Source organism: Buteo buteo, chromosome 5, assembly GCF_964188355.1.
Source record: "Buteo buteo chromosome 5, bButBut1.hap1.1, whole genome shotgun sequence".
Taxonomy (NCBI): domain Eukaryota; kingdom Metazoa; phylum Chordata; class Aves; order Accipitriformes; family Accipitridae; genus Buteo; species Buteo buteo.
Window position 1 is genome coordinate 8,509,287 of NC_134175.1, and position 13,671 is coordinate 8,522,957.

Genomic DNA, 13,671 nt, shown 5'->3' on the forward strand with positions numbered 1-13,671 from the left:
CACTGCCCAAATTACTCAAACCCAAACCACTCTTAGACTTTGCAGCTCCCTTTAGCCCCCAACAGCACTCAACAGGAAATCTCCCAACTCCGACTACAAATGGGGGTTTTGTTAATGAGATACAGCACGTGTTGCTGCCACGCACTGAAAACAGCTAGGGCTTTGTCTACACTCGTAATCCCTCCCTAAGAGATGACAAAGTAGGAAATTAAAAAGCTAGCATAGGCACATTCACTGATACTTCTGATGCCTCTGTTATTTAAGAGCAACATGCTTGACATATCAGATATTCCAGTAGATAACTCTGTGCTGAAATAAGCGCTCGCTTCTTGCTTTACAGCTCAGCTAAATGCTCCATTTTAAGACACAAAGTAAGAGTGATTCCCAATTAAGACATTTTATTTATATCTTTATTGCAAAGTCACCGTTTGGATACTGCTGAGGTATTAATATACAAATGAAATTATTATGTACCACCAGAGAGGGAAGAAACAGAATATTTAAAACCGTTGATTCATGGTTGCTACTGTCAGTAGCAACTACTTCTTCCAACAGTCGACACAGCAGGAAATTCTTCTGCAACCCCCGTAACAAAAAATTTTGCCACAGATAAGCTGTTCTAGTGCATACGCATCAGGTGAAACTTGAATATAGATACACCCATTCCTTGAGATATAGATTGGTTCCACTGCAACACCCCTACAACATGAAATAGCGTTCAAAAGGAGTCCTAGCAACATTTCAACCTGGCGAAGATGACAGAAGGGGAGATGAACCCATGCTTTGGGCACTGGGATTACATGAAGCTGTAAAAGTAAAAAAAAAAGCCTCAGCTTGTCCTCAGCAACATCTAGCTGGGCTGTATTTAATATCCTCGCCCAAGTCAGCAGTTCCGCTGCCTGCAACGTCAGGCGAACCCAGCATTGCATCAGACCATCCGCAGGCTGCAGTCAGAAGGCAAATCTTGACCGAACTGTAATGAAGGGCTTAGCACAAAATTACCAAGTTAAAGCTGCCTAAATGTAGCTGAACGATACAAGTTCCTCATTTGCACAGCCACCTCAGCCAGCAAGAAAAGAGGCAGAAGCTCTGTTATTAAGAAACTTTTCCTAGTTGTCACTTCTGCGCAATTAAGGAAAAGCATGCAAGCATCCATAGCAGTGCTTATTGGTATATACATTATTAAAAAAAAAAAGAAATCAAAGTGACTTTGTGAGCAGAAATAATGAAGACTCATTTCTTATGGATGCACGTCTTGAGGACGAATTCTCCAGCGTCCAGTAACTTCCAGTTCCCACTGCAGCTTTTCCCACGGTCAGGAACACCTCTCTCCCATGTGGATTCTTTAATGTCTAATAAGGGTTGCACTCTCGCTGCAGCTTTTCTCTCCATGGGGCCACTAATCAGGTCTCTCTCCTCTATTAAAACCGCTTGTTTTCATGAAACTCAAAGGAACATTGTATCTCTGAGACTGCAAGTACCCCCTTCACAATGAACTATAGCTGAAACTGGCTAATGGGTTCAAAATTGATTAGGGAAGATATATATGCATGGCAAGATCACATCAATCTTGCTCTCCAAGCAGATGAGAATAAACATGACTATTTGTTGAAGCCTGAAAAGATTAGAAAAAATTGGTAGAAACTCTGCACGTTCAGCTGTGTTGTATCAAGTATGATGCGCTGTGATTCTTTATCCTCCAACCTACACAAATCCGCGGTATCACGTTCCTACATGCTAGACACAGAGCTGCTGAATTCCATCTCCAGGGCATTTTTTCTTCCAGCTTAAAGCACAATCTGCAGGTTTGCTTCAAAAATACTGGTGGCGATAGGCTACATTAAATGCTTTCTGCGCAGGAACTGCTCAACCCTGTTCTTTTGTGTGACCGATTTTAGGATTTGTTTGGATTTGATTTTAAGAATGCACTGCATCACAACTGTAGGGGAATCTCTTGATTAATCAAGTTTTTCATTCTTACATGAAAGGGTAACTCCCCATCTCAGTTTTACTTCTCCAAGCCCTGCTTTGCATGTATTCGGCAGCAGATGGAGGAAAATGCAGAGTCATAACATTATGGTCTCCTTGCCATGCTGCAGAGTACTTTAAGTATGTATGATCTTAAGGGTTCTTAAGTCTTGGTGCTCACTGGTTCATACTTCTCCAGTCAAACACAAACTTCATAACCTCTTCTCCAAGGTTTTCTATATTTTCCAGAAAATGCTATTTCAGAAGAAAATAAAAGTTTATCTGTCCACAGTCTCTTAGACCACCCCAAGCGACAGAATTGCTCTTCCCCCTTGAATCACAACTCTGAATGAATGAATGACTGGCTTCAATTCAGCCAATAAGTTCAACAACTTGAAATTAATTTCCAATACAAAGCAGCCATGGATCCAATGGCGCACTCAAGCCGCCAACCCCAAAAGCTCACCTACTCCTAAAAGGTTCCAATCTTGAAAACAGGGAAGAAAAAAAGTCCCATCACCTTGAAAGAGAAGTCAGTTCCCAGCCAGTCCAGCCTCCTGCACAAAGCCCTGTATTTAAGCTGGCCACTCCCGTACTGCCACACCAGCCAGTCACCCAAATACAGATGTGCAAATGTTATTGCGTTGGCTCGTGACTCACCGCTACCATCACCTTGGAGAAAGTGCTTGTTCCTGTGACTAAACCAACTGGCAGCACAATACTCAGCATAAGCCAGGTGTCAGCCCAAGGAAACCATATTCCCTGCTGACAAGCGCCCGGTAAGAGCCAGGCACACACTCAGGTGTTTTGTCTGCAGTGACGACCTGCGCTCCAGGCGCTTTCTTCATAGGCAAGAGCTTAAAACTTTCCACAACTGAGCTCCTTAGCCAGCCAGATTTTAATGGCTTTTCTTTTGATGCAACTCAAAGTCAAGGTTTTGCAAAGCCAAGCTGAAAACAGACTAGCTTGAATTTCATTGCAATTACAGGTGAGGTTTCTCACCTTGGTTGTACGAGCTTACCTAAAAGAGGTTTCATCATACCAAAGAATTCAGCAGACCCTTATCTCGAGGTATATGTGTGCTACCAGACTAACAGGGCTCCTCCTGCAGTTTAAGGATATAGCCAGATACACCGTACCATCCACAACACAACCGGGTACATCACCATAACCACCAAGAAAGCTGCTTCCTAATTTTATGCCGTTTTGGTGATCAACTTCACCTTTAAATGCTTGTTTTCAAAAATGAGTCTGACACAAGCTAGGCAAGAGCATGAATTGCCAGCACAACCAAGGGACTGTAATCTCTGAATGGATGTAGAGGAAGAGATGCTTCCTGAGCTCAGCTGCTGCCAAAAAACAGCATATCTCACTGTACCCACAACCACCATATCATCTACAACATCAGTGTTGAAGCCATTTTTATTTTTTATGACGTGGCAAAGCTTCCCTGCTACTAATACTTCCAACAAGTTGGTTTAGAGCTAAGAAAAAGACCAAAAGTTTATTTAGACTTTGATTACAATGAGGTTACTGTGCCGATCCTTAGCTGTCTAGATGTGTGTTTAGCTGGCTTTCCAAAAGCAGTGTCTTCAACCATACAAGCACAGATCCCCTGGAATTAAATCAGATGTTGATTACGTATACAAGGGAGATACTTATCCATCCTGAGCTTTTATTCTCCTCACAGTTAGGATGTTAATGAGGCCGGAAGACTTTTTTCCTCCAAAGACGGCTACTTTAAACATACAACTTGGCAATTTATTTTTCTTATTTTGCCCTATTAACCATTACAGGTCACCCACAGCTGCCACAGAGAGCCTAAATAGGGAACATTTAAATAAGCCTCTATGCGCTTTTTGGCAGCCATCACTATTAATGAGGACAGGAGGTATTCACACCAGTGGCAAGAGCAGATGGACCACAGCTCGGTGCTTTGTGCCACGCGGAAGCAGCGAGCATCTCACCAAAGACATGTACACCACAGTTGGGGAAGTCTGCAACAGGGACATTAAGTTCCTCTCAATGAAGCCCATGGACAGAAAACACAATGTCATGGTTTAACCCCAGCCAGCAACTAAGCACCACGCAGCCACTCGCTCACTTCGCCCCCCACCCAATGGGACGGGGGAAAAAAATCAGGAAAAGAAGTAAAACTCATGGGTTGAGATAAGAACGGTTTAATAGAACAGAAAAGAAGAAACTAGTAATGGTAATAACAGCACTAATGAAATGACAACAGTAATAATAAAAGGATTGGAATATACAAATGATGCACAGTGCAACTGCTCACCACCCGCTGATCGACACCCAGTTAGTCCCCAAGCGGTGATCCCCCACCCCCACTCCCCCAGTTTATATACCAGATGTGACATCACATGGTATGGAATACCCCATTGACCACTTTGGGTCAGCTGCCCTGGCTGTGTCCCCTCCCAACTTCTTGTGCTCCTCCAGCCTTCTTGCTGGCTGGGCATGAGAAGCTGAAAAATCCTTGACTTTAGACTAAACACTACTTAACAACAACTGAAAACATCAGTGTTATCAACATTCTTCTCATACCTAGCTCAAAAAACATAGCACTGTACCAGCTACTAGGAAGACAATTAACTCTATTCCAGCTGAAACCAGGACACACAACCAGCTCAGTTTTGTACCTGGAGAAAAACTGAAGGCAATTCACCACTTGCTTAAAAAAAAAAAAAAAAAAAAAAAAAAAAAAAAAAAACACCTTACAGTCTGGCAATAGTCTTTTTATTGAGCTAGAAGATCATTTCAAACCCAGCTCTGATTGGGCACCTGACCACCTTCGTGACAAGAACTTGCTTTGAAGCCAGCTCTGATATCCTACCACATCAGGGGATATAACAAAACACACGCAATCTCTTCTATTTGGATAGAGGGATATTCAAGAGGAACGCACACCCAAGTTAGCACTGTCTCCCTCTATAGAAAGAGCCATCGGTATCCAACAGACAGTGGTGCAGATCATCTATTCACACTCCTTCCAGAGATGTTTGGACTTATCTGGCTTTTCATTGTTGAGATGAGAGCACGTTCACGGTATTTTGATCAGATTTGGAAGCTCACGCTTCAGATCTAAGTGTGCTTAAAAAAAGAAGTGCTTTCAATTTTAAGTTGCTAAGCTTAATGAAAAAGAGGAAGAGAAAGGAAGCAAAAAAAAAAAACACCTCCCTTTTGTTCTTAAAAGATGCCCTAGTCCTTAAACAGAAAGTGGTCATTAAGACAGACTGCTGCTCTTCTCCCACGATTAGTTTGTCTGAGCGGAAAATTGATGTTCCTTTCACATCCGAATTCTGCTGCATTCTCACCCAAGTCACCATGAACATTTGGACCTCAGACAAGGCATGAATATACAAATTATAGTACAGAGCCAGCCCATGCAACGCTACAGGACACGCTTCCAAAAAATCCGCCCTGAGAAGGATGTTGTTTCAACTGAATTCAGAGACACAGCCTTCATATTCAATCTATCCTGCTAACAGATCAGATTGCAGCAGGCCCTGGCACATATCCTGGTGTATTTATGAAAAGTCTGTAACAATGTTTATTCTTTTACTAAAGGATGTTATCTTCACACTGCAGGATTTTACAGATTGCACCTGACGATTACAGAGTGTTAGTAGGTTAAACAATAACAATGGAAATGCAGAAACCAAAGCAGTTGCTGTGTTCTATTCATCGTACAGATGCCTTGATCACATCTTAATATATTACTGCAGAACAGCATTTGAGACATTTTTTCAGAATTGAGGAGACCAGAGCTGCCATTACTCACCAGGCAGACAGAAAGATGAAACCTCCTGCATTACCCCCGCTTGTACAATCACCAGGTGGGAAACACTACTGACTTGTTAGCTTGGGCAAAGAAAAAAAGCAGCTTTTGTCTGATTTTCATTAACTGTTCAAGTAGTCTTCAGAACACTACAAAGACTCATGCAAAGGTAAGCTGCAAGGCTGGTTGTACACTGTGAATTTCCATCTTCAGGCTCATATTCCTCCCACGAGATTTCTAAATTGGCATGCCGAAGATGCAGCTAAACTCAAAATCTTATTATGGAAAGTAATCATATTTTCTAGTTTATTCCTCAGTTCATTGTTTAGGAATGTTTGCCCTTGCAGTCTTTGGTTTCAGGGCGTTCTCAGACCTCAGCAAGTTCACTGAACTTAATAAAAAACACAAGCAAAATATCTCACAAGTGCTTATTTTTGGTAGCTACCAAAACCAGAATGTATCTGCCCCACTAGCAGCTCAACAACTTACACCCTGGTTGCCAGCAACTCTCACAAAACCTTCAGTAGTCTAAAACCAGCCGAGAAGGGTGACCCTCAGTTTTACCCCTTCCCAAACATCTTCAGAAGACTTTGTTTTGATATTCGTTATTTCTCAGGTGCGTCTTCATGTGCAGAAGGCATCTCCTCCTCTTCTTCACAAGCTGACAACAGTGTGAAACCACCACAACAGCAAGACAGCCTGCAGTTGCAACACATCAGCTCATGAAAACAAAACTCCCAAGGAGCCCCACGTTCATCCTGACTCACCAACTCGTCCAAAATCTGCAACCTGCCCTCCACTCATTTGGATATTTACTTCCTTTTTTATTAAAAGCCAGCTAGCGCCTCTTTGCCCTTAGTGAAGACAAGGACCTAATTTTGGACACACCTTAAGACGGCAGTAAGGTCATTTGCTGGAGAACTTGGCATGACTTTCTGTCCTATGAAAAGCAAGGAGGGAGAAAAAACAGTCAACAAGGCTATCACAAAACAAATTTAAGCCTTTTCTCATCCCCTGTTCTAACTTGATGAATGGATTTAATACCTCTGTAAGCCTCGCAAGGACTGCTAAGTTCTCAACAGGCGAGTCTGCTTTCTTGCAGTCTGCAAGAAAGGCCTCTAGGATTACTCTAAATTCCTTTGGTACAATGATAAAGTAAGGACAAGAAATACCAAAAGCCAACGTCATTTTGGAACAGCTCAGCAACAACAGAAGCTGCTCTCATCAAATGACAAATAAACACAGCCAGGACCTCTGAAGAAACTTCAGAGAAGAAACAGTGCCAGAAAGGCTCAGCAGATGACAGAATTTTGTAACCAAGTGACATCAACTTATCTTTCTAACATGGCTCAGTGTATAAAAACACTTAATAGAAGCTTGGTCCAAATCTATGCTCTTCGCAGCTTTTCATTAAGTTTCTTTGAAATAATTATATAGGCATTTCCCCGGCCGGCGTGGCGTCAACAAGCTGCCACCTCAAGTGCATGCAAAGAGCAGTATCCGGAACAGCCAGAGGATTCATGAATCTTAAACTGTTGAGGAGCTGTCCTCCCCATGACTCAGTCTTGGGCGAAGAAGTAGGTGGCTGCAGACAAACATTGCTCGGTAACACCCCCGGTACACCGCAGAGGTTATGCCTGTGCTGCTTTATGGTGCTCGGTTTATCAGTATTAGGAACAGAATTATTAAAGGAGATCTAGTGGAAAACAGAGATGCAAGCCACCACCAGACCCAGCACAACCACGTCCCCAGTTAGCCACCCAACTGATGAACCTACACCCAGTGCAAGGCTGACTTTCGCCAGGAACCGACTGAGACTCAAGGAGACAGGACTCGCCTCGTGCCTTCCACACCTTTCTTTCCCTTCTGATTCTGGGCAATTAATTTAATCCCCTCACCCTAATCCCCCAACCAAATGTCCTCCCATGTTCATCTTGGATTTTATATTCCGCAAAACTAAGATTACCTTCCTGGAGACATTTGTGAAACGCAGCACAAACAAGTCTTGTTACTGCGCAATATTCTAGACATTGCTTCAGCAAAGCACAAGCATAAATTTTACCTTCCCCCTCCTTTCAGAGGCTCTGAACTAAAAAGGCTAGTACCTAATCTATGAAAATACTGTCACTTAAAAATGATACAAATCAAGAAAGAAAACAGGAATAGTTCATTCTGTAGCCTTACTTCTGTACTCTCCTAAAATAAAAATACATCTGGATAAACATCTCTATATGCAAAACTGATTTAGTATAACCATCCATGTGTTTGCATCCTAAGTGATCTCCAAGAAATATTATAAGCAATAAAAGCCTGGGAACATATTTGAGACTTTTACTAGAAAAACAGGAGCACTATTACTTCTGACTCAAGCCTGCTCCTGCGGAAAGGCACTGGAAGACCTGCTGCTGTCAGACATGGGGAAAAAGGCACCAGAAATGGTGCCGTCCTAGCAGCCATCACCCTAAATAGGCACGCAGGTTTTTCTTCTCAGTGCTCAAACCAGCACACCAGCAGCAATCTTCACTGCTCTACCCTGTACACAATCTGTAAAAGAGCTGACCAAAATCCCTCTACTCCACCTTAGTCCACAGGGGTGACGTACAAGGCAGAAAGCACAGATTTCACTCTCCCAGGCTGAATTTACACTCACAGCTATCAAGACAAAACATCTTGTAAACTGACCAAATATCTTCTAGAAGTTACTGAAAAGAAACATGCACTCACTGTTACGCCAGTTTTTTGCAGAGCAACTCCTGAGAGCAGTTGTGTTTAAAATGCAAACCACTTCTCCAGAAGGTATTCTATGCATCTCCTCAAAAACAGAAATTGGAACAAGGTGAAGCCAGACGAAGCACATTTTCCCCAAAAAAAACCTTAACAGTTATTTATCTTTCTCACACAGCTCTGATCTGCAACTTATTTCTAACAATTTTAAAGGAGTACATTTGTTTCCTGAAATCCAGGGCTTCTCCTGGACTCGGTTGCCACTCTGAATGTCTTAATTCTCCCAGAGAATAGGAGATGGCATACCAAAGTCACATGGTTCATAATCAAGAGGCTTTTACTCCTCTTTGCCCTTTAAAACACCAATAAAGGGACAAAGCCATGTTCTTTCAGGCAACTGGAAGAAAACACAGGGAAAAAAATATGGAAGGCCAGCACTTGTGCTGGGTACAACTGTTACTATATTTAGTCGCCTTGTTCTGCAAGCTGCTGAGCATCTGTTTCAATGATGGTGAATGACTTTTTTCCTGCTAGTCAAGACAGCATTAATTAGATGAACCCAAATGATCCCTACTACCGCTTCCCTGAGCGCCGAGCTTGTCTCCCATATCCTAACACAGATTTCCTGCTTATTCCATCCTAACAGTGGACCTCCAATCCTGACACCAATTGCTTTTGTATTCAGGAATGCCTTAATAACTAAGTTCAAAGAAAACAGCACATATTAGGAAGAAGTTTTTAAAAAGGGAGTATCTGGGTACAAAACTGAAAGGTTGTTAACAATTTCAACTTGTTAAAATGCACAGAAAATCATTCTTTTGCAATCCCCTTTAATATCAAGGCAATAGATTAAAAAAAAGGGCTCTTAAGGAAAAAGTAACACTGCTCATGTAAGCCAGCGCTTCTCAAGACCAGCTTCAATATTCTCTAACTTGAGAGGAGAATTCGTGAGCGGAGAGTGTTTTTTCAATTCACACTAAACATAACCAATCAGGCGCATTTTGCAAAAAAAATACACTTTCTGCAAAACACCTCTTTCATCTTAATTCGTCCCTTAAAAGAATTACTTGTGAGACTGCAAAACCAAGCAAGGTTCCCACAGTAACTGGTTAATTGAAGGGGGGAGGAGAAGCAGCAAACCCCTCACATTGACCACGCCTGTTGGGTTTTAAGTTTTAGTAGTCTTCCTTCAATTTTTGCTTCTTTAGAAACCGAATGGTTGTGTTTCTCAAATTTGCCCCTAGCACAGACTGTGCAACAGCAAGACCGCTTGCGTATAGGCTTTAATATGGAAATGACAATATTTCCTAAGCAAAGTGGAAAAACAAACACTCCTGTGGGTTGCACAGAGGCTTCAGGGGTAACACGATTCCCAGTCGCACCCCAGCTGAGATTTTAGGCGCTATTTCCCTGAATTCTTCCTCCTGCTCCCGTGGCTCAGCCTCTCCGCATGCTCTTCACCCTATTCTCAGGCTGGGGGATGGGTGGGAACTGGGTTTCGCCAAGCCCAGCTCCATCTGAAAAGACTTTCTCTCCAAACTAGACTGTCCTTTTCCACGAGGAAACCTTCCACATCCAACCTTCCACATCCCACCTCCACGCTCAGGCAGCTGCCTTCCCTATGGATATACCCACCATGCCATGTAATCCTCGTGTAACGTGTCCCTTCCCCCAGGCGAGTACCAGCATACAAAGGAAGCCCTGCTCCATTGTCCACCTACAGCACCTATACATTGAGCCTGAAACCCGTCTAAACATATACTCCTTTACCCCTTTTACAGCCACAAATATTTAGATGTTTACATCCCCAAAAGGGCTACGGAGGCAGCATGTCATTTCCCCCCATGCATTAGTACCTGCACCCACAGCCAAATGTTTTGAAGCATATTTTCACTGTGTTTACTTGCGTGAGATCAGCCTCACCCAAACACACAAATCCCAGTTAAAAATCAGTTTTGAAAAACAGCAAGAAATTGCAGAAATGAGGGGGGTTTGCCTGGCTGCAAATCTCCTTCCCAAACCTCTGACTGAAACTCACAAAGGTAAAAACAACCAAAAAAAGGTAATTAACAATTCAGCGCCTGCCATTTTTTCCCATCCATCTCTAAGCAACAGTACCATAGCAACTTTTTTCCTGCTTTAATACATCTTACAAAAGGAGGAGGACTGGACAAAATAAGACCCAGGAACATCAAATTTCTACTTTTGAGTGCCTATCCCTTCAGCTAGCTATGCCTGGAATTAAACAACCAACCTCAGAGTGGGTTTTCTTTCCCCCAAAACCCTGCCTTTGTACAACGCTGGGTCACATAACCTGGACTGATGGACAAGGCAAACCACCTCGAATGCAGAACCACCATCCCGCGCGCTGGCACAGATGAAACGGCAATTCTGGGCTCAGGGGAGAAAATAAAAGGTGAAGCTCAATTAAAACAGGGCAATTTCTGAGGGCTGATGATGCCAAGATGAGGCTTTGCTGCTGCTGCAGCTCAGGCCAGGAAGATGGAGGAGACCCCCGGGGGGTTCCTCCCTGCACCCCGAGATGACCCCAGCTCACCCCCCCCACCCCAACCGGGGCCCTGCCGCCATTTTAGAGACCGGTTAGCACCACCCGCCCTTGCCGGGGCTGCTCTGTCACCGGGGCGGGGGGCTGCGAGCCCCCCCCAGCCCCCTCCACAGCGGCAGGCGAGCAGGAGCCGGGGCAGAGGTGGCCGGGGACCTTCCTTCCCCCCCCCCTCAGTGTCACCGCATCTATTTTTCCCATGGTGACTCATTATTAAGGACGCTCCGTCATTTTTCCAGTGCAGGAAGATTAAAGGAAGCTTCAAAATCCTTTTTTTTGCGGGGGGAGAGGAATTAAAACAACCTGGCTGAAGGAGCCGTGAGCTGAGCAGCCACCCTGGGCTGGTTACCTTCTTTTTCCCCTAAAAAAAAAAAAAAAAAAAAAAAAAGCTTCCAGCATGGGGTGCCGGGCATCAACTTTGTGCGAAAGCATTTCCCGAGGAAAAAGGTGTTGCTGAGGCGGTGGGGAAGAAGCCTCCTCCTCCTCCTCTCCGCATGAAAAGGCGAAAGGAGGAGGGAAAAAATACAACCATGCAAACAACTACTACTTCCTTATGAGCAGGCTTAATCTATGCAACAAAAAGAAGGAAAAAAAAAAAAAGACAACAAAACACAACCACAATATAATAAGGAGTCCAGAGCGCTTCCCGCGTGGAGAGATCCAGTGTTTTCTTCGTGGGTTCGTGTGATTTATGTGGGTTTTGTTTGGTTTTTTGGGGGGTTGGGTTTTTTTTGGTTTTTGGTTTTTTAAGAGTCACGTTTTTGGAGCTGCGGGCGCTTCGGTTCCCACCGTTCGCTGCACAGAGCGGCGCGGGCACGGCTGCACCTCGGGGGGTGGCGGGGGGGAACGCAGCATCCTCAGGGCCGGGGTGGCTCCAGATGGAGGAAAACACAGTAAAAACGGGAGGGGAAGGATAAAAGAGAAAACTCCAAACGTTGAATAATTTAAAAAAAAAAAAAAAAAGCAACGGAGAATTAAGATGGCCAGGCTTAAGACTGCCTCCGCGCACCCCCCTCGGCATCAAATCCACTCCGTGCAGAAAGCCGAGCTTCGACACGCTGCTCCTCCGTCTTTCTGTGGTTTATTTTTAGTCGTTATTATTGTTTTTCTCCGCTCCGGCAGGTCTCCCCGCAGGTCCGTCCACGCCGCCAGCCCTCTGCGGACGATCCTCGGCACGGCGCGGGGGTTATTTACAGCGATTTTGTTTTCCTCCTCCTCTCCACAGGCCGCGGGAGTCACCGTCCCCCCACATTCCTCCCCCACCCCCTTTTTTATGGGTTTGGGGGTTTTTCCCCCCCCTTATTTTCTAGGAGAAGAAGGGGGGGGGAATGGCCTCCCCGGGGGAAGGGTGGGGAGATCGACCCGAAGGCGCGGGAAGGACCGGCGGAGAACACCCCCTCTCCCTCCCTCACCCCCTCCCCACTCACCGCTTGAAGTGCTCGATGATCTTCTCCTCACGCACGTTCTCCGGCAAGTTGCCCACCCAGAGGTGCCTGGTTTCCCGGACCATGCTGCGCGGCGCGGGGCGAGCCCGCCGCCCCTGCCCCGGCTCCCGGTCGCCGCCTCCCCCCGCGCAGCGCTGCCGGCCGCCGCTCGCCGCCCGCCGCCGCCTCCTCCTCCTCCTCCTCCTCCTCCTCGCCGCCCTCCGCCTCTTCCGCCGCGGGGCCCTGCCGCCCTCAGCGCCGCCGGCTGCCTCCCCCCGCGGCGGCGGCGGCGGACGACACCATCCCCTCCGGGGGGGCCCCCTGGCTGGCGGGCCGGCTGGCGGGCGGCGGGCTCCCCCTCCGCCGCGGGTTTTCTTCCTCCCTGTCTCCCCCCGCCGCGGCCCTCGCTCGCTCGCTCCCGCTTCCTCCTCCTCCTCCGTCAGCGGCAGCGCGGCGCCCCCCCCCGCCGCCGCCTCCTCCTCCTTTCCCCCCTCCGCGCTCCCGCTCCTCTGGCGGCTCCGCTCGCTCTTCCCCCCCCCCCTCCCCTTCCCTTCCCCGCGCCTCTCGCAGCGCCACACGGGGGCCCCCGCGCAGGCGCACTGCGCCCTGGGGCGCGCGCCGCGGCCGCGGCCCCGGCGGCGGAGGCGGAGCGCGCGCGCGCAACGCCCCCTTCCCTCGCGGGGGGGGGGGGCGGCGGGACTGCGCCTGCGCAGCGGGGCGGGGGTGCGAGGCGCTAAATAAGTGGGGGGGGGGGCTGCAATGCAAAACATAAAGGGGGGGGGCTGTGCGAAAAGTAAAGGGGGTGCATCGGAAAATGAGGGGAGGCCGTGCAAAAAGTAAAGGGGGTCCATTGCAAAATGGGGGGGGCTGTGCAAAAAATAAAGGAGGGCCGCACTGCAAAAAATAAAAGGGGTGCATTGCAAAAAATAAAGGGGTGCTATGCAAAAAATGAAGGACGGCTGCATTGCAAAAAAACGGGGTGCTATGCAAAAAATAAAGGGGGGGTTGCAATGGAAAAAATAAAAGGGGGGTTGCAATGCAAGCAAAAAAAAAAAAAAAAAGCGGGGCTGCGATGCAAGTGCAAGGTCCCACCAGCAGCCAGCACCCCGTTTGTACCCAGGCTGCAGGCTCGCGGCACAGATGTGGCCAAAGAGGGCAGGGGAACGCTCGGAGGGGCTTCTCCCAGCCCGGGGCAG

The 13,671-nt window shown here is 46.6% G+C and overlaps 1 protein-coding gene and 1 long non-coding RNA gene across 5 annotated transcripts in view; both read right to left on the reverse strand.

Moving 5' to 3' along the window:
* Nucleotides 1–12,884, reverse strand: part of SPEN (spen family transcriptional repressor) — a 71,769-nt gene extending 58,885 nt beyond the window's left edge. For all 4 annotated transcript variants that reach the window (XM_075027603.1, XM_075027602.1, XM_075027601.1 and 1 more), the window contains exon 1: nt 12,479–12,884. In XM_075027603.1, the coding sequence (XP_074883704.1) occupies nt 12,479–12,561 (83 nt within the window). In that variant the 5' untranslated portion in view covers nt 12,562–12,884. The remainder of the gene's footprint in view (nt 1–12,478) is intronic.
* LOC142031018 (uncharacterized) lies at nt 4,133–12,458 on the reverse strand. The gene is made up of 2 exons (XR_012650389.1): nt 6,653–12,458; nt 4,133–6,463 (listed from the first exon to the last, which is right to left on the reverse strand). It is a non-coding gene; the product is annotated as an uncharacterized LOC142031018 (long non-coding RNA).
* Nucleotides 12,885–13,671: the final 787 nt, after the last annotated feature.